This window comes from Lissotriton vulgaris, unplaced genomic scaffold (genome assembly GCF_964263255.1).
Source record: "Lissotriton vulgaris unplaced genomic scaffold, aLisVul1.2 SCAFFOLD_829, whole genome shotgun sequence".
Taxonomy (NCBI): domain Eukaryota; kingdom Metazoa; phylum Chordata; class Amphibia; order Caudata; family Salamandridae; genus Lissotriton; species Lissotriton vulgaris.
In genome coordinates, this window is record NW_028248543.1 from 511,195 (window position 1) to 525,899 (window position 14,705).

Genomic DNA, 14,705 nt, shown 5'->3' on the forward strand with positions numbered 1-14,705 from the left:
CACATGTCGTGTCCCTCTAGAAGGGTGGAATGCTATCCCCGTCGACAGAACTGTCGAGGGGATAGTATTCCAATTCGTATGACACCTTACTCGACATGTTTTGATAAAGCCAAACCAAAGATAGCATATAACCGCGAGGATTATAATGCACTTAAGAGTATATGGTATGGCAATATCCCGGAACAGATTAGGGAGTGGTTCCCGACAGCTGCAGACAGGCTCAGCTCATGCTAGAGCACCATCTCACATATTTCCAAGCACTCTGCCTCCAGGATTGATGAGGCCTTCCATAGGAGTGGCTGATAGGAACATATGTGTCCAGTTGAAGGGTAGATATAGGGATACTATATCTAAGCAAGAGGTGATTACACCAACTTACCCCAGCTGAGTGATCAGCCAGTTGTGTCAAATATGGAGGCCAGGCCAGGGGTGGCACAATACATGCTGCAGCCCCTGGTAGGCCTTGGTGACACCTATGCCCTGGGTACCTATGGTACACTGTTACAGGGGCCTATAAGGTGAACCAGTTCCAATTGTGTATGCACCTAAGGTACATGGAGTCCATTTTAAGGAGAGAGCAATCAGCCTGGGGCCCTGAATAGCAGGATCCCAGGCCAACTATGTCAAAAACCAGCTAAACACCAGGCAAAAAGTTTGGAGGTAACCATAGTCAGATATCCACCTTCCTACACCCTTTACCCCAATTTTAACCCCAATTAACGTCTACATAACACTGGCCCCTCACCCGCACTTCACCAATACGGCAGTTGGAAAAAGATCTCCGCCAAAGAGCCCCTCTTTGAGGTGTTGCCCGTTGGGTATTGCACCGCCGACCCAACGAGGAGCATTGCCGATGATGAAGCATGACACCTGCAAGGGTGTGTGAGGCCACTATATCCAACAAATTGGATACCCTAGCGTTCTATCACTACGCACGGGTGTCACCAACACTAAACGTCCACCTGGAACAGGAACAGCCGGGTACCTTTTATATTTCTTTATTTGAATATACAATCATATTTGATAATGAAGAAAACATGAAGGCTTCTGTATCATTCTGCACATTTGCACACCAAGAAAATCTCAATAAAATTAAATATGTGCTCCTGGACACGCCCCTTAGCACCACCCATAGCCCCACCCCCAAACTCACCCCAGTGCACAAATCAGTTTGGCGAGTACCTGCACTGATGTTTTTCCATATAAAGCACTGGTTATGACATACACTGAAAACAATACAAATATGAATTAGAAAAGATAAAAGCACTGGGTCCAGGTATTGGGTGTGGCAAAGAAAACAACTTGACCTCTGAGTTCCCATGTTCCCCTGGAGCATGCTCAAGTAACTCAACCTGGCCAGAATTAGGAAATTTGTAAATTCAGTGACGTCTGCACCAACCTCACATTTTAAAGGGATGCAGATTCGATTGGCTGCTATTCATCCTCTCCACTAATCAATGCATCATGTCAGCTATAGGTGTTTCCTCTCTTCACCCTGCCTGCGCATCACCATTTCCATTCGGCCCCCATCGCACCGGTCTGGTTTTTTTTTGGGGGGGGGGGGGGGGCAGTTTTATGTACCGCGATCTCGGTCCGAACTGTCATATAGCGCTTTACATGAACAACCACCAGTTACATTACGCAAAGTAATTCACTCTCTCATTAATTGATTCATTTTATAGTCAAGGGCAGTGTTGTTGCCCAGAATTCAATGCAAACTGTTTGCCTCATTTTCGAAGTTTTGCCACAGTCACACACGGTCCAGCTTGATTTATATTTTCTACTTAATACATTCACCATCGTTCCCGAGATTTTAAGGAGGGCGAGAATGCGTAATGTCGATACTTAGGCGGTTTGTGTTGAAGTTTCACTACGAGCTGTACGATGCAGTACTTGTCGCGGACTGCAGGTGTCACTGTCTCGCAAGTGGCGTTCTAGCTCTTTTGTTTTCACTTTCCCAACTAGCACCGAATGCAACTTCCTATTGCGTCATCACGGATGGACATAGCTGTAGTTTTCTAATACACTTGACCTGAGCTGGGCAGCTACGCGCATGCGCTAACCAATGCATTGCACGCTTGTCCCTAGGTCATTGAAAAGTCGTTTCCTGTGGCAGGATCTAGCCGCTGTCCATGGAGAGAGTTGCTCTGTGTACATGGGGGCTTCGCTTACAACCACTCAGAGCGTCCTCAGGTAATGCTAATTTGCAGCTGTTCAGTGTGTACACGACACTGCCATCTAGGGACAGTAAACAGAACATGCAGAGAGTTATCTTATCATAGCCAGGGTTCACTTTTCATACCTGTCATCACACATTCGTTTAAAGGGCACGTCTTTTTAATAAAACTCGCCCATCTTATAGCAACGTGGTTCCATAGAGTTTGGGAGGGTCATCCTCTTTGCCATCATGTATCGCCCTATTAAAATTCGTATCCTTCATTTACTTACATAGAACCACCCCATTAAATATCGGCTTCATCCAACACGTTAAAAGGTATGCACTAATGCCCGACAGTGGGCCCGGCTACCCTGAGCCCCCGAGTCTGCTAATGGCTCATCATTTTCCCCCTTCCCCAATAATGCTTGTGAAGTTCAGTCATTGATACTTTAGTCTGATATAACAGAGTTTGCTATTCTTGGACATTAGAAGAATATTAGGCAGTTGGCTGTTTTTATGAAGAGCTGTACGTCTCGGTGACATTTTAGAATGTTTGTAAACAAAGAAATATTTACAGTCGATCATTATTGAAATCCAAATAAGTCCCAGGTCATCAGCTAGGCTGACTGTTTCGTTTGTTTGATACAGCTGTCGAACAGGAAATCTTTTTTCTATTTGCCGTCCCGCTTGTGCACATGCTATCAGGAGAAGATAAGTCTGGTGTAAACTTCTCTGCAGGGTCCTCCTAACGACCTGTTCCCAACTATAACCTTCAGAAATGGGTTGCGTTCTAGGGCCGTGATGCATGTCTCTTCAAAGAAGTACCCGGACTGATAGTTCTTAGCTGTTGACCGCATCTGCATGTATTGTTGTTTCATACAATGATGTTTCAGTCATATTAGCAGGCATGTAGCCCCTTGGGCATAATCCGCCTGTAAGCTATCAACTCTTATAACATGCTGCTATAGTACATGTACTGAAGAATGTACATTTAATTTGAGACATGGAGCAGAAATGTACGCATCTTAATGAGTGATTGATACCCTGTAATCGCGTCTTTATGAGGGATTGATACCCTGTAATTATTAGACTTTAAATCTTGTGATATTGTATTGTGTTTTTTTTTGTCAAATCTGTTTTTATTATTATTTAAGAGTCACGGATTACATCATCAACTTCAATCATAGAAATTGGATGGCAGACATACAACTGACATATGTACATTAGCATTTTACATATTGTGAAACAAGTATACCAGCTTTGTACTAGATGATGCATCAGAAGTTCGTTTAGAATAGTCTGAACTACAGCTCGCCTACCGGTGTGTAGACGCTGAGTCCTTTCGAGGATTGGAATGTAGGCCGCTCAATGGTCCGTACAGTTCAGGGCTGGCCTGTCGGGCATAAGCTTGGAAACAGATGTCATATATATGAAACAGTAAACATTAACTTGGCAGCAGAAACCTCACAAAGACTCCAATTCCCTATCTGTCCCCTCCCTCTTCCCCGGCCCGACCCTCTACCCCGCCCATTTTTGCGAACGCTCCTCGACTACTGCTACCCTGGTGTGCCTATCTTTATGTCTCTGAGGAGCAGGTATTGAACATGGCAGACTATCTCGGTAGGAGAACTACTTGTGGCATGCACCCGCCCTCATGTGCGTTTTCCATCCCTTCCACATCCCCTTGTGTTCCCTTCCCTATCAGTGTGTTGTAATGCACCAAGCATGCGCTCCCAATGTGCCGCTATGGGTTCCTTCCTGAGCCCCATCGTTTCCTCCCTGTATATGGCGGTCCACTCTGCCCTTGCCCACACCTGGAATGAGGAAGTCCATGCCTGTGCGCATGGTGGATCGTGTGCTTTCCACCTCCTTGTGAGCAGGCACTTTGCCACTACCAGCCCCAGGTCCATAAAGCGGGATGCTACTTTGTCTTTGGGGGACCTCTTGAAGTGATGGAGGATGTACTCTGGCCATTTAAAGGGTATGGTTCTACCCGTGCAGCTCCGCAACATCTCGCTGACTGCTCGCCAATAGGTACCCAGCCCCGGGCCACTCCAGACCATGTGTAAGAATCCCTCCCCCTGCTCACCACACCTGGGGCAGAGTGCGTCTGCATGACAGAAGTACTTGTTGATCAACTCAGGCGTGAAATAGGCTCTATAGACAATGAAGAGCTGAATCTGGTGAAATCACATGTTTCTTGGGATTCGGACCGGGCTTTTAAGCACCCTTTCCCATTCCTTATCCGTTAGTGACCGCCCTAGATCTAGCTCCTATTTGCCTCTGAGGGGGTCCAGACTAAGTGCCGCATTTTCCCGTAGTGACGCCGTAAACCATCAGACCAGATGTCTGCCCCTCCCCATGACCTGGAGGTACTGCATTGTTAAATGCTGCCGGGGCTCCGTGGCTAAATCACCCCATCTAGCCGACAGTCGTGCTATCAGGGATCTATGCATCAAGAACCCCCCAGGGGGAAGCCCTTCCTCGATCACCAATGTCTCATATGCCATGAGCTCCCCGTCCCTATATAAGTCGCCAAGCGTGTGGATGTCGGCCTCCCACCACTCCGCTAGCATGGAGGACGTGAGCACCCCCTCACCACTTGGCGAGCCCTCCAAGGGTATGGCGGGCATATAAGGGACCGTGCCACAGGTAAGGTATAAGGCTCTTCGATAGCACCTGCACGCCACTTCCAAGAGGAGCGGGCCTGGCATTCAACCTTTACCATGGGGTGGAAGACCTTGGTGATGCGCTCTAGGGAATATGGCTGCATTGCCGTGGCCGTGTCCTCTCTACCTCTATCCGCCAGCCAGCGAGCAACCCATTGCAACTGCGCGGCCAGATAATAGTGCTCAAAACAAGGGGCAGCCAAACCCCCCGATCCGTCGGCAAGAACAACTTCGCCAGCGCCAGTCGGTGCCTAGAGGTGCCCCAGACAAAGTCCTGCAGTAACTTGTCAAGCATGGCAAAGAAGGAAGCCAGAATAAATAATGGTAGGTTGACAAAGTAGTACAGGAGACGGGAAGCATGACCATCTTAACAAGTGCCACTCTACCAGTGGTGGTCAGCGGGAACGTACTCCAGAAGCGTACCTGCGATCTAATGGCCGCAACTGCCCTCCCAAGGTTCCCGTCGAACAGGTCAGCTGGGCTACGGTAAATTTGTATCCCCAGATAACGAAAGGTATCCTCTTTTCATTGGACCCTTGTACTCTCCAGATGGTATCCCGGGTCTTCAGTTCCTTCCCTGAAAGCATAAAGGCAGGATTTACCCGCGACGCCAGCAAAGGTGCGCAGTAGCTGTGCCAGCTGCATGGGTAAGCGACTCACGTCCAGCACAAACACCAACAAGTCGTCAGCATAGAGTGACACCTGGTGAGTTGCATCTCCCATCGAGATACCATTGCCCAGTGTCTCGCGAATCGCTACTGCCAGGGGCTCGATTGCTAGCGCGAATAGTAACTGGGATAGAGAACACCCCTGTCGGGTGCCCCGGCTCACCGCCACCGGTTCTAAAATGTGGGGGCCCAATCGCACCCGAACCACGGGGTTCTTGTATAGCAAGCCGACCATGTGTAGGAATCCCATGTCTAGCCCATATCTCACTAACACCGCCAATAAGTATCCCCATTCTAGGCAATCAAACGCCTTCTCCAGATCTAACATAAGGCAGCCTGCCCTGGGCCACTCCCGTGCGGCCTCCGCCGCCAATCTAAAATATCTCCGGAGGTTCAATGACGTGGACCTCGCTTGGACAAACCCGTTCTGGTCTGTGTGGATTAAATGGGGGACCACCTGCGCCAATCTTTCCGCTAGCACCTTAGCGAGGACCTTATAGTCCACATTGAGCATCGCCAGAGGCCTATATGAACCCAGGGCAGTGGGCTCCCTGTCCGGCTTAGGGAGGGAGACCAGGAACGTCTCTAGCATAGAGGGTGGCAGCGACCCTTCCTCCACCGCTGTGGTATACAACTTAGAAAAACGACACAGGGTCGTGGCTCTGACACAGTAAGGCTGAGCCTAAAGTAACCAACAAAAAACAACACACCTGCCAGTACTGGAAGTTACTAATTTCTATTTGGACTGACCTTTATGAATAGAACATATCGGTCTGTTTTTTAATTTCCGTCACTAATTTAATATTTCATTTTGTCACTAGTAGAACATTATTAGTTCATCAATAATTCAACATTTTGTGTATATACAAACAACTGTACATATAAAACATTACAATTTATCATTACAGAATATCAATAAACAATACAGTTACAAATTTTCAATACATCCAACTTACATTCTAGCCAACACATTCATACTACTCTCATACATCAAAACAAACACTTTTGGTCCTATTGTCAACTGTCCATTATCTAACCATACAGGTGGTATTTAAGATTTCTGAATTCACAGTTCTTATTTTGATAGAACAATCCTTTAGAAACAAAGCCAAATCCTCAAAGTCCAAGACTCCCTTTGTATTCCAATTGAAAAAAGACAATAGGCACCAAACCAGGTCGACGCGTTTCGAACCCCCTATTGCGGGGTTCTCTTCAGGACCAACAATCTCTTATTTGCATGGAGCATAGTCCTTTTGTTGAGAAAGGACTGTGAAGACACAGGACACGAAACACGGAAAGTAAAAACGGACCGGTATGTTCTATTCATAAAGGTCAGTCCAAATAGAAATTAGTAACTTCCAGTACTGGCAGGTGTGTTGTTTTTGGTGGTATACAACTCATGCAGCAGTGGCGCAGAGTTTCCCGGTATGCGTCATAATATTTGGTAGGCAGGCCGTCTGGCCCTGGAGTTTTCCCAGTGGTCATGGACTGGATTGCCTCCCCCTACCTCCTCCAGCGAGAGAGTGGCGCATTAAGCGTCTCCTTCTGCCCCTCAGAAGCTGTGGGCAGTTGAACAGAATCCAATAACCCCCTCTAAGGTGTGCTCTGAGCCTATACCCTGAGCCCTGTATAGCTACGCATAGTGGTCTGTGAGGGCACAATGTATTTCACTCTGTGTGTACACCATCTCCCCCTCCGCTGTGCGGAGAGCTCCTATCGAGATGCCCCGCCCTTCTTGCTTAATTAACCAGGCCAACAATCGGCCCGCTATGTCTGCCCTAGCTTGCGTTCTGGCCGTGTGCGCCGCATAGTTGTGGCACCGCAGCTTCTCCAGGAGCTCTGCGTGCTGAGTGCGAAGGTCTCCTAGCTTGCATGGGTGCCTACCTCCCCAATCTCCCTCCCGCTCATAGCGCTGGACGCAGGAGTTCAGCCTCCAGACGCGCCAGGGAGGCAGAGAGCGTCTTGCCTATGTTCCATGTGGCTCCCATGCAGTACCCCGGCCAGCCACCTTGTGTGCATCCTATTCCACCATGGCATTGCTCGCTGTCCCTTCATTAGCATCAGAGTACGCGAGGATGTCCATGCCCAGAGACAAGCGGAACTCTGAGTTCTCTAGCGCAGTAGGCTGCAACTTCCACGTAGGGATGGGTGGGCGTTGCATCTCCCAGCTGATTTGGATCCACAGGGGATTAGGATCGGAGTGTGTTCTCCCCAAGTATTCTGATTGTGTAATGAGTGAGAGCAGGGACTGGGAACCCACTATCCTGTCCAACCGGACATGTAAGTCGTGAACTGTGGAGTAATAAGAGTAGAGTCTGTCTTCTCGGTGCAATGTGCGCCACAATTCTTGCAAAGCCCAGTGTGAGAGCCAGTCCCTGAACTCCTGCGCAGTGGATGCTACTACCGCAGCAGTGGGGGGAATGACCTGTCCAGGGGCACGTCTAATACCATGTTAAAATCCCCACCAAGCAGCCAAGGGAGCCCAGCTTAGGGGTGAAGGCCCTGGGACATCTGCGCTAGAAAGGATGGCTGATCTACATTCGGGGCATATAGGGATCCTAATAATATCTCCTGACCGTTCAGTTTCCCCCACACTAGAGAGTACCTACCCTCTCAATCCACCTTTGGCTCTTCACATATGAAAAGGAGTGCCCACCCTCACCCAGACCAGGGTTCCTAGCGCGTTAGCCGAGAAGACTGTGCCATAAATGCGCCCCCTTCAGCGCCTACGCAATTTGTCAAGCTCTGTCGGGGTCATGTGGGTCTCTTGCAGAAGGGCGATCCCCACAGCGTGTCTCTGCAAGTAGGAGAAGACAGAGTAGCGTTTCGATGGCGTGTGCGTGCCAAGAATTTTCCCGGTCACGACATTAGTGTGTGTCATGTGGCTGGGTAAGTCATCGCAGCGCAGAGCATTGTGTTTGCATCGGGTGGGCCAGAGTCGTGTTTCAGGGGGGTTGTGTCGGTGTGCTGCAACTTAAACATAGTAACAATCTCAAACAATGCAACTGATGCAACTGAGGGGACGAATCCCCAAAAGGGCATACGTCCAAACTTTGAGTGGAACATTTAGGTTAAAGAGCTAGTCCAGTGGATTGGCTAGTAGGGTGTGTGGTGTGTCAGCATTGAGTCTGGTCTACGACCCGTTCTCGGGCTTCCCGTCGGCGCAAGAAGTGTGCGAGGAGTCGTAGGCTAGTCAGTCTCGCAGGAACGGTGTGGGACCCCTCAATATAGACTGGCAACCACGATCCCTGCGCAGCGTGCCCTATCCCCTGACTAGCAAGGCCTTTTGCATGCGCGCGCACAGTTTACAACAGATGACCACCGCTAGCACATAGAATATTGCAGTAGCATGCATGAGGACATCCAGGCAGGGGAGGTGTTTGTGGTGAGAAGGATGAAGAGCAGTGTGCAGCAGACGCATATTTGTGAGTCATGGAGAGGTGCAACCCAGTATCGTTCAATCACACGATCTGGTCTGCCATCTGAGGCGTCACCGCTGGCATACTCAGGTCCTCAGAGAACACAGCAGATGGGAATGACGACCCACTGATTCCCTGGTCGCTGCGTCCGTGAGCCTCCATGTGGCCGTGGCTGTTCGCTGTTCTCATGGTTGCCACCGCCTGCAGAGCTTCCTGACGTTCCAGCCTCATTTTCTCCGGGCTGGGTGCAACTGGTCCAGGCCCTGCGTTGGGTCGGGCCCCTCTCCGCCTGGGCCTCCCCGATCTCCTCTCCTGCCATCTGCCGTCTTTCGAGCCTGAGTGCCTCTGTCCTTTCTACTGCCCTGTCTCTTCCAACCAGTCCCAGACGTCCGACGGGGCATCGAAGAAGCTGGTCCCCTCCTTCGAGACCACTCTGATGCGGGACGGGAACAACAGGGAGTAAGGCAACTCCAACTCCCTCAGTTGGCGCTTCACTGCCATGTAGGTGCTCCTCTGCTTCTGAACCCCTGCTGTGTGGTCCGGGAAGAACATCACCTTGTCATTTCCCACCGTGAGGTCTCCCAGCTTCCTGGTTTCGTGGAGCACCACGCCCCTGTCTCGATAGTTAAGGAGCTTGAAAAGGAACGGGCGGGGTCAGGCTCCCGGCTTGGGTTTCTGCGCTGGCAATCTGTGCGTCCTTTCAACCACGAACTGCGGCGACAGCACCCCCGGGGCAGGAGGTTACGCAGCCCAGTCTCAACGTATTGCTCTGGATTTCTTCCCTCCTCACCCTCCGAAAGGCCCTCCACACAGACATTGTTGCGTGAAGAGTGTCCTTCTGCATCCTCAATGTGGTCTTCCAGCGCATGGACCAGGTCGATCATATCTTGGAGCGCTATGGTGTGATTTTGCACCACAGGCTGGATCTCCTGGAGTGTCTGGTTCTGCAGGGCGAACGACTCCGCTAGCTTACGATGATCAGATGGCAGGAGGTTAAAGTCCAACGTGACTTTGTCAATCCTTGACTCTAAGGATACCTTGGTTTGCTCCAGGTTGGTGCCAATCCTTTCCACCGCTGCCAGCACTGTGTCCATTTTGGCCGCAAAAGTCGCAGTTGGGGGCTCCATGCTTCCACTCTGGCGTCCCAGTGAAGGTCCCAGGCTGTCAGCCCTCGGCTGCCCATTTTGTGCTTTGTCCCGCAGCCTGCCAATGACTAATTGCTGCGCCGTTGGCATCCGCAGTCGTTGAGTTGGGTGAACCTGGCCAGCTGCAATCCTCCAGAGCCCAGACCCTCCTTATCTTCCGTGCTGAGGAGTGGATCTATCGTGACTGTCCCTTAGCAGCGCCGTCCGCCAATGAGGGACCCCCACCTGGAGGGCCTCCGTCTCAGTCAGGGAGCCAGCCGCGCGGTGTTGCCCACCGGCTCTGAGACTCGTTCAGCGTGCAGCACACCTTCACTGCGCAACTCTAGGGCCTTCCTCTCTCTATTGCGCCAGGTGCCGCATTGTCATTCTCTGCACTCTGCCAGACACAGCTGAGACCCACCTGACTCCTCCGGCCAAGGACCGTTGCAGCACCGCCTCAGGAGAGGCGCAGCATTCCAACGGCGCTTCTGGCCACGCTGGTCCTCCCCACGCTCATGTAACTCCAACCCCGAGGGCACACCGCCTCCGTTTCAGCCCCGTTCAAGATGGCTGCACTCCCAAGATGGCGCCCAGATCCCAGCGCCGCCAGTGCAGCCTCTACCAGCACCGTCGGGTATTTTCCAATCACAGTGGGTGCCCAAGCCCCTCACCGGAGGCTCGCACCCCGGCAATGTCCTCAGGTGCAGTGCGATTCCCCTCCTACTCACGGGCAATAGGGGTCTCCTCTTGCGCCACACTCCTCACCCCTCTAACACAGCGTAGGAATGTCTCAGCCCAGAGCACCGGCTGGGCCTCACGCCATGGGTGCCGCAGCACTGCTTGCCAAGCGAGTCAGCACAGTGTGTCTCAGGACAGCACCAGCTTCAGGGCCCCCTTCCTCCTCCCTTTGTGCAGTTCCTCCGAGGCCTCAACTCCGCAGTCCTTGTGTCTCGGGCCCTACCGAGTTGCGCCGGCCTTATGTTTCATGAGTGCAGGGGTAGCTGATCCCTCCGGGAGCCTCCCACTCGGCTTGCCGCCACCTGCACCACTCTCGAGCCCCAAGTCACTTCCACACGGGCCACAGGCCGGGCCGTCCCCCCTAACACCGCAGCACTGTTGCAGCTTCTCGTCCGCCCCAGTCCTCGCTCCTCACCTTATTGAACACTTCGGCCGGTGTGGCGGGGCCCGCAGCTCTTTTCAGAACCTCCACGCTCAGGCAGCGCAGGGCCCGGTCCGCGGAACCTCCTCCGCAAGCACCAGGCTCACCGCCCCGGCCCCGCTCCGCCAGCCTCCGCTCTGTCACCGCTTTCAGGCACCCGGGTCCCTCAACGCCGTCTGTGGGCCGCAGATCAGGGCCTCCTCGTTGGTGACCCACCGCCCGCGCACGCCCGCCTTCTGTCCCGGGCCGCGCTTTTCCTCACAGGCGTCTGGTGATTACAGGCCTGCCAACCCCCGCATGCACCCCGTCTCCAGGGCGTCACAGACCTTCAGGGCAGCACAGGGGTAGGTTGCGGTGCCTTCAGGGGTTCCAGCACCTCTGGGGGCTTCTCCGGTAGCCGTTAGGTCCCGGGCCACTTTCGCGCCTTTTGTCACCGGCGCCGCCGCGCTCCAGCCGGACCCCTGCCTCCTCACCTGCGTCTTCCAGGCGATAACCACCGGGCTTCACGGGCTCCCCACTGCTTACCTCCACCTCTTGCACTGGTTGCGATCGCAGGAGGCCCCTCTTTCAATGGAACGCCAGGATAATTACGGGTCGTGCATCGGAGCGTTATCGGATAACGTCCGCCATGTTATCTGGCTGGCAACACCCTCCCCTTGTGATATTGTATTGTAATTGCATTTATATAGCTCTTACCACCCCTGATGAGGCGTCAAAGCGCTTTTTCGTTGAGTAGCATGCTCACATGAACTAACCTGACTAACCTATCCACCACTTAAATTACTTTCATGTGAAGTAATTTAAGTGGTGGATAGGTTAGTCAGTTATTTGGATTCTGAAGGATAGCAGAAGGATAGAAGAGGAAAAAAGGTTTGTCTTTATATAGCGCTTGTTACCCCATATGAGGTGTTGAAGCGCTTTTTATGGCGAGTAGCACGCTACTCCGGAAACCCATAAAGGATTAGTGATGAATAGGTATGGGGAAATATGGAGTCATTTGAGTGATGGATATTAGTCAGTTATTTGGAGTGAGAAGCATAGCGGAGGGATAGAAGGGGAAGAAAGGTTTGCATTCATATAGCACTTGTTACCCCTTATGGGTGTTGAAGCGCTTTTCTGGCGAGTAGCACACTACTCCGGAATCCATAAAGGATTAGTGTTAAATTGTTTCTAACCAATGTTAGAAATTGGATTTCTGCTTGGCTAGAAACCACCACTCCAGTCAGGGCAAGGGAGTTACACGCTGTAGATAACCCCTGGTCACCCCCTTTGTAGCTTGGCACGAGCAGTCCGGCTTATCCCAGAGGCAATGTGTAAAGCGTTTACGAACACACTCACACAGCAGCAACTTACTCGGCACACTACAAAAGAAACTCCACACAAGGTTATATAAAAAATAGCCTATGTATTATGTAGCATTAACAAAGGAATATTTTGTACACAAACACAAATATTCTTGTATATTAGCACCAGGCGCTGAGGGAGTTGCTTAGTGTTGGACTTAGCTAGGTGGTATTTGGTTGTCCATAGCAGCAGCAGGTTTGGTGGATGAAGGGTTGGGGGCGTCTGTTCCTGACAACTTTATATTGTTAGTAGTAAGGAAGTTTAAGGATCCCACTCTGTTCATACTTGTGAAAAGTTGGCCTTGTATATGATGTCCACTATCACCTTGCACCAGTCTAAACGACCCTTATTGATGGTAGGTTATAAAGTCAACCTCATAGAAAACTATCCTAGTGGTAGCCGTGGAGAGCAACCTTCAGGCTAAGACTTGGAGACGAGTTAAGCAAGTTGTTTTACCAATTATAATCTCTTGAATGATCAAATGAAAGCACACCACCCAAGGTATATATCAAATATATATGTATTTAGTCTAAACACAACCCCTCTGCACTCTTTATGAGGTCAGAGGTAAAAGTACAATACAAGAAACTCAATTAGCATACAATAAGTTGCACAGTATACTTTATGCCGTAGGGGCCTCACAAACCATATACTAAAATAGTGGTATAAGAACCACGTGAGAGTTAGAAAGCAGGCCTAGGGCTTGTGGAATCGCTGGGGCTGCCTAGAACCACTAAAGGTTAGGATGTAGGAGGCCCAAGGGAGACGCGTGCTGTGTCGCAACACAGCCGCGGGTTACCATTGACTTTCCATAGAGAACGAATAAGTTACAAAGTTACAGTTTAAGGGTACTTCTAGGTGAACTACGATAGAACCCTTTTACTTCGAGAGTCAAGACCCACGGGAGCACCGGAGTACTCGTGCTACCTCACCCAGGGAACCAGGGTGCATAGGTGCCTTTTGGTGTCTGGTTTCGTCGTCGATTCCAATGGAGAGCTGCGAAGAAGGGCTGCAGGCGACCAGAGGAAAAGTGTCCGGGTGGATCCAAGGGTGGATCGGAGATGTGAAGAAAGCAGAGGAGACAGAGTCTGGGCCACTAGCCAGTGACCAGGATGGCGACAGGAAGATGCCAGCCCATGTCGGGTGATTTCAGGTGAAAAGGTGAAGCTTGTCTCTTCAGGCACGAGGACCAGGAGGCGTCGACGACGGTCAGGAGCTGGATTCGAGCTGTCCCACGAAGGATCTAGTTGACTGCGGTGTCGGTATCCGGATTGAACCAAACAAGCCTTTGCAATCCATGCAAGATGTCAAGATTGGCTTCAGTGCAGACCAGCAAGGTCTGCGGAACTCCTCCTTTGGAGATGAGTGGGAGCAAGCCTGGAGCAACCAGGAAAGCAAAGTAAATCAAGGATTGGTCTTCTTAGGGGCTCATTTGCCAATGGACTAGGAACCGCGAAGACGCGTCAAGCTGAAATGCACCAAGCGGGCCCACAGGACATTCGTGGAGTGTGGGCCTCTGAGCTTCGGTGCAAAAGGTGCTCGGGCTGGGGCTTCAAGCACCCCAATGCACATCTTCGGGATACCTCGGGAAGTAGGGGCAGGTTGCAAAATGCAGGATGTCCAGGAGTTCTGGTCCCACATCTCTCGTGTCCGCTACAGGTCTCAGCTTTGCTGGGAGCGCAGGTCAGTGTCAGAGATGTCTGGAAGTCTGTGTCCTGTGTTGCAGATTCTTCGGGATCCGTCGGGAGCCGCAAAGATGCATTTGGTGCCTGTTTGAACAGGGTGGTCACTCCTTGACCACAAGGGAGATTTCTTCCGTCTGCCAGTCGATATGGAATGTCGAAGATCCAAGGTATATGTTGCAGAGTTTCGTCCAGGGTAATCTGAAGCTCTAGGGACTGGTGTTCTTTACTTATAGTAAGTTTAGGGGTTCGACTAACTCTAAGCTCCCTCCTATAGGTGGACCTGAGGAGGGGGTGGTTACACCCCTTCCCCTTTGTCCAGTTTCGTGCCAGAGCTGAAGCTGAGCGCCCCAGCAACCGGTTTGAACTGGGAAATGCATGGAGCACCTTGTGTGCCCCAGGCAGTGTCTAAAAAGCATTCACTGAATGCAACCCTCCCTGCCCCAATACACTAAAGCCTGTCTGGGGAGGTGCCAGCACCT

At 51.2% G+C, this 14,705-nt stretch overlaps 1 protein-coding gene across 1 annotated transcript in view; it reads left to right on the plus strand.

Annotated features, from left to right (window-relative positions):
- Window positions 1–2,049: 2,049 nt before the first annotated feature.
- Window positions 2,050–14,705, plus strand: part of COQ7 (coenzyme Q7, hydroxylase) — a 130,756-nt gene continuing 118,100 nt past the window's right edge. The window contains exon 1 of the mRNA XM_086950009.1: window positions 2,050–2,193. Within this exon, the coding sequence (XP_086806135.1) occupies window positions 2,133–2,193 (61 nt within the window). The 5' untranslated portion in view covers window positions 2,050–2,132. The remainder of the gene's footprint in view (window positions 2,194–14,705) is intronic.